Genomic DNA, 4,751 nt, shown 5'->3' on the forward strand with positions numbered 1-4,751 from the left:
TCATCCAAATAAATATTTAATAAAATGCCACAGCAGACCACTGAAGGAGAAATCCCACAGGACTTTAAAAACTTGTTTAGTCCTTAAGCATTTTCATAGGATTTTTTACAGAAATGGCTTAACAAGCCATGTTCTTCGAGACAATACAAACGTATCAAGTGCAAGTATTTTAAAGAGTAATGGCACTTAACAGTACTCCACATATCTTTAGATTTTTTCAAAAGTGCCCTTGGCCATATAGTTAACTTTTCCAACTTTGTCTGAGGAGCCATTATTGCCAAATGTGCTGGTTTCTCTGATAAAATGCTAATAAGGCAGAAGAGCTTGCTGTGTTCTGCTCTGTCCCCACCATGTTTCAAATAAGTGAAGATATAAACAGCTTCCCTCATTTCTAAAAGAAAGAAAGAAAAAAGAAAAAAGAAAAAAAAAATCCACAGTTGCCCCAAACTGGGCCCTCAGCCACAAGGTCTGAGTCTTTGGGATGGAGCTGCCAGGCTGTAGAGGCTCAGGACTGGGCCAAGGTCACGTCTGCATACTAAGGAGGGTGGGTCACAGGCCAGGAAGTGCAGAGCCACAGCCAGTCTCTGCTAAGTCTCCTGGGAAGGTGGGCCCACCAACAGAACCACAGGACTCCTGCAAGAGCAACAAGAGCCCCAAACTGGTCCCTGTGGGATCCTATGAATACATGAAAAAGCTAGAGGACACTTCCAAGTAGTGCTTGACCACCTAACCCCCTTCTGACTCATAATCCCAAGGGCTGAGTAGGATCCACAGCCTTCAAGAGGTGCTTGGGAAAAGCTCTGGCTCCGCTGGGCCGGTCATTCCTGGTAGAGCCCCTCTAAGTCTGCGGACTTCATAGCCAGCTGACAGTCGCCACTGGAGTTCTGTTGTGTCACAGGTCTGTTTGGTAACAAGAAGAAATGGTTAGCTCTAGGGCCTCTTTCAAGAGCTTTACTGTGCAGAATGCACAACGCTGAATATATGACATTCTTTGTTGGTTTATCTGCTTCTTGCAACCACACCAGATTTAAGGCTACACCTATTTTAGAGATGAGGAAACTGAGGGCATAAGAGGTTAAAGTGACTGGGTTAGGGCTAGGGGTTCTGGCCCCTTCCCCCTATTCTAATTTGGGTATTGCAAATGAGCAGAGCATGAAGTTACAAAAACATGTATGGTAAAAGATCTTTAAAAAGTATAAGACATATTTCATTTCTTTTGATGGCTGCATAGTATTCCATTGTATATATATACCACATCTTCTTGATCCATTCATCTGTTGATGGACATCTAGGTTCTTTCCATAGTTTGGCTATTGTGGACATTGCTGCTATAAACATTCGGGTGCATGTGCCCCTTTGGATCACTACGTTTGTATCTTTAGGGTAAATACCCAATAGTGCAATTGCTGAGTGCTGTGAAGTGTGTAAACCTGGTGATTCACAGACCTGTACCCCTGGGGATAAAAATACATGTTTATAAAAAATAAAAAATTAATTAAAAAAAAAAGTATAAGACAGACCAGGATATGTTAATGCAACAAAGTACAAAAAGGTCACATTTCAATTAACCTTAAAGAAACGACAACTTATTGAGTTTCTGGTGTACTATTAAAGAACATCCACAGTTTTCTGAAAAAGCTTTTCTGCCCTTTGCCACCCATACCCTTGTGAGGCTGGGTCTTCAAAACCCAGCTGATGTCTACTAAGGCAGACCTTAAAGATATTTGTGAGATACAGGGGTGCCTGAGTGGCTCACTCGGTTAAGTGTCTGCCTTCAGCTTGTGTCATGATCCCAGGGTTCTGGGATTGAGACCTGAGTCAGGATCCCTGCTCAGTGGGGAGTCAGCTTCTCCCTCTCCCTCTGTCCCTCCAGCATCCAGGCTTGTGTACTTTTCCCTCTCTCTCTCTCTCTCTCTCTCTCAAATAAAGGAATAAAATCTTAAAAAAAAAAAAGATATTTGTGAAATGTAAAACAATGCCACTCATTTCATTTTGTATTGGAAAATATAGTTCTTATTTTTTTTCTTTTAAACATTTTATTTATTTATTTGACAGAGGGAGAGGGAGCACAAGTAGGCTGAGCTGTAGGCTGAGGGAGAGGGAGAAGCAGGCTCTCCACTGAGCAGGGAGACCAATGCGGGTCTTGATCCCACAACCCTGGGATCATAACCTGAGCTGAAGGCAGCCACTTAACTGACTGAGCCACCCAGGCACCTCTAGTTACTTTTCATAAAGATGTTTTTTTATATCAACAAGTAATACTGTCCCTCTTTACATAAGTATTTTTCAAATTTGTTGTTAATTTCTACTATAGTAATTACTGATACGTTTAAAACCACATGAACAAAACCTTAAGACTCAGTAATTTTAAGAAGCAAAATGTGTCCAGGAACAAAACGCTTGAGAACCACTGCCCGGTGAAAACAGTGGGTCCAGGTGCCTTGGTTGGGAGGAGGAGGGGAGCATAAGGAGCTCAAGGACAAATCTTGGAAATCTTTTTCCCCTCTCCATGGAGAAACAGGTGGTATGCAGATTTTGGTACACCTGTGGTAGAGCAGAGCCGGGTTGAGAGGCAGGGAGAGATTTTGGCTCAGAAGCATCAGCTTTGATAAGCCAAATTTAAGCCCATATTTCTTCTTTTAACTCCTTTAAGACTGACAGTGATCAAAACAATTTTTAGGAAGGGGGAGCGCCTGGGTGGCTCAGGAGGTTAAGGGTCTGCCTTCAGCCCAGGTCATGATCTCGGGATCCTGGGATCGAGTCCCGCATCGGGCTCCTTGCTCTACGGGGAGTCTGCTTCTCCTTCTGTCCCTCCACTCATTCTCTCGATCCCTCTCTCCCTCTCTCAAATAAATAAAATCTTAAAAAAAAAAAAACCAAACAAACAATTTTTAAGAAGTTGGATGTAATTCCAGGGATATCAACCAGGCAATCCTATGACAACCAGCCCTCAGCTATTTTTAAATTATACCCACCTCACATTTTATTTTCTAACCTGAGTAACCACAGGATAACATTTTGGTAAAAAGTTCAAGGGCTACTCTACAGAAAAGCAAAATTCAGGATATTGGTTCTTTTAGAGCAAGGGTTGGCAAATTCCTTGGGGCAAATGCAGTTTGCTGCCTGTTCTTGTAAATAAAGCTTTATTCGAACAAAGTCATGCTCACTTGTTTTCTTATTGTCTCTGTTGCTTTTTGGCTGCAGCAGCAGAGTTGAAGAGCTACAATATGGACCACATGGCCTACAAAACCTAAAGTATTTATCCTCCAGCCCCTTACAGAAATTGTCTGCTGATACCTAGTCACTTGGAATCTTGGTTAAGAAGAGGCTTTGGAGTCAACTGACCTGCATTAAGTCCCTTCTCTACCACACTTTGCTTTGGGACTTGGCTTCATTTCCCTCACCATAGGATGAAGCTAGTACCCCCCTCACAGGGTGGTTGTGAGGATTCTGTGAGCTGATAGGGCCTGGAAAGTGCATAACAGAGTCCCTGGCACAGAGCAAGTACTTGATGGGTATTAGCCACTGTCATCAATTAAGCAAGAGCTTAAAGGAAGCACAATGGAGTTACATCCCACTTGAGACCGAGATCCTAAATCCAACAAAGAGAAAAAGATAAAAATCAAGCATTAAAAAAAAAAAAATCATCTCTGAAAATCCCTTAGGAGGGCAGCCCATTACAGACAAAAATACTGTCATACAGTAATTCCAACACAGCTGGTTTTCCCTCCAGCATTAAAAGAGTGACTGTTCCTTCAGCGGAGGCTCCAGATGAGGTGTAGCTGGCATTAGGGGCCATAATGTAGGAAAAAGATCTGTACCATCCAACCGTCACCACAAGTGTGGTGAGACACTCACATTCTGAAGAGCAAACAGGATGAAGGTGGACATTGGGAATAGCAGCTGCACGGCCCCCTGTATGACCCTGAGGTACGCACACGGTGAGTGGAATAATGGCTCATTATTCTTGTAGCCCCCCGCAAAAAAAAAAGGTCTTATTTTGAAGTTTTGTAAATTTAGTGGCATCTTTAAAAAAAAAAATCAGTAACAATTACTTCATAGCATGGCCATGACAACAAAATGAGTTACTTGTGTGTGGTGAATGATGACAGCATTTTGTTTGAAACTCCATTGCCAATTCTCATTTGATGTCTGATGTATACAGGGAACTATATAGAACACTGGCCTCTCACAATTTTACTTCTAGACATCCAGCTAGGGTCAGGGTGGTATTTATGAAAATCCCCTAAATGGCAAAGATTAAATTACTGCATTAACATATATTTACCTGGGAGGAAACCAGTAGTTGAGAAGGCTGGAGGCCACAACGTAGGACACTATGATTGTCCCCGACATGGCGAGTGATACGAAGCTCAAGCCACAGAGGACACAAAGTAGGGAGAGGCCGCCCACAGAGATGACCAGTCCTAGAGGACAGCATAGTTAGAAGAAGTCAGCTAAAACAAACAAAACTGCCAGGCCCCAGGCCACTATGTTTACGACAGTTAACTCAGATTTTTTTTTAAGTGATATTTCCCCTAAAAATCCCGATTTGCCTGGGTGACTCAGTGGGTTAAGCCTCTGCCTTTGGCTCAGGTCATGATCTCAGGGTCCTGGGATCGAGCTCCACATCAGGCTCTCTGCTCAGCAGGGAGCCTGCTTCCCTCCTCTCTCTCTGCCTGCTTCTCTGCCTACTTGTGATGTCTCTCTGTGTCAAGTAAATAAATAAAATCTTAAAAAAAAAAAAAAGA

The 4,751-nt window shown here is 42.7% G+C and overlaps 1 protein-coding gene across 3 annotated transcripts in view; it reads right to left on the bottom strand.

Annotated features, from left to right (window-relative positions):
* The window catches only part of LDAF1 (lipid droplet assembly factor 1), a 17,316-nt gene continuing 12,565 nt past the window's right edge, over positions 1-4,751 (bottom strand). For all 3 annotated transcript variants that reach the window (XM_059415959.1, XM_059415960.1, XM_059415961.1), the window contains 2 exons: positions 4,289-4,427; positions 1-900 (listed from right to left, as the gene is read on the bottom strand). In XM_059415959.1, the coding sequence (XP_059271942.1) occupies positions 819-900; positions 4,289-4,427 (221 nt within the window). In that variant the 3' untranslated portion in view covers positions 1-818. The remainder of the gene's footprint in view (positions 901-4,288; positions 4,428-4,751) is intronic.

This window comes from Mustela nigripes, chromosome 11 (genome assembly GCF_022355385.1).
Source record: "Mustela nigripes isolate SB6536 chromosome 11, MUSNIG.SB6536, whole genome shotgun sequence".
NCBI classification, from domain to species: domain Eukaryota; kingdom Metazoa; phylum Chordata; class Mammalia; order Carnivora; family Mustelidae; genus Mustela; species Mustela nigripes.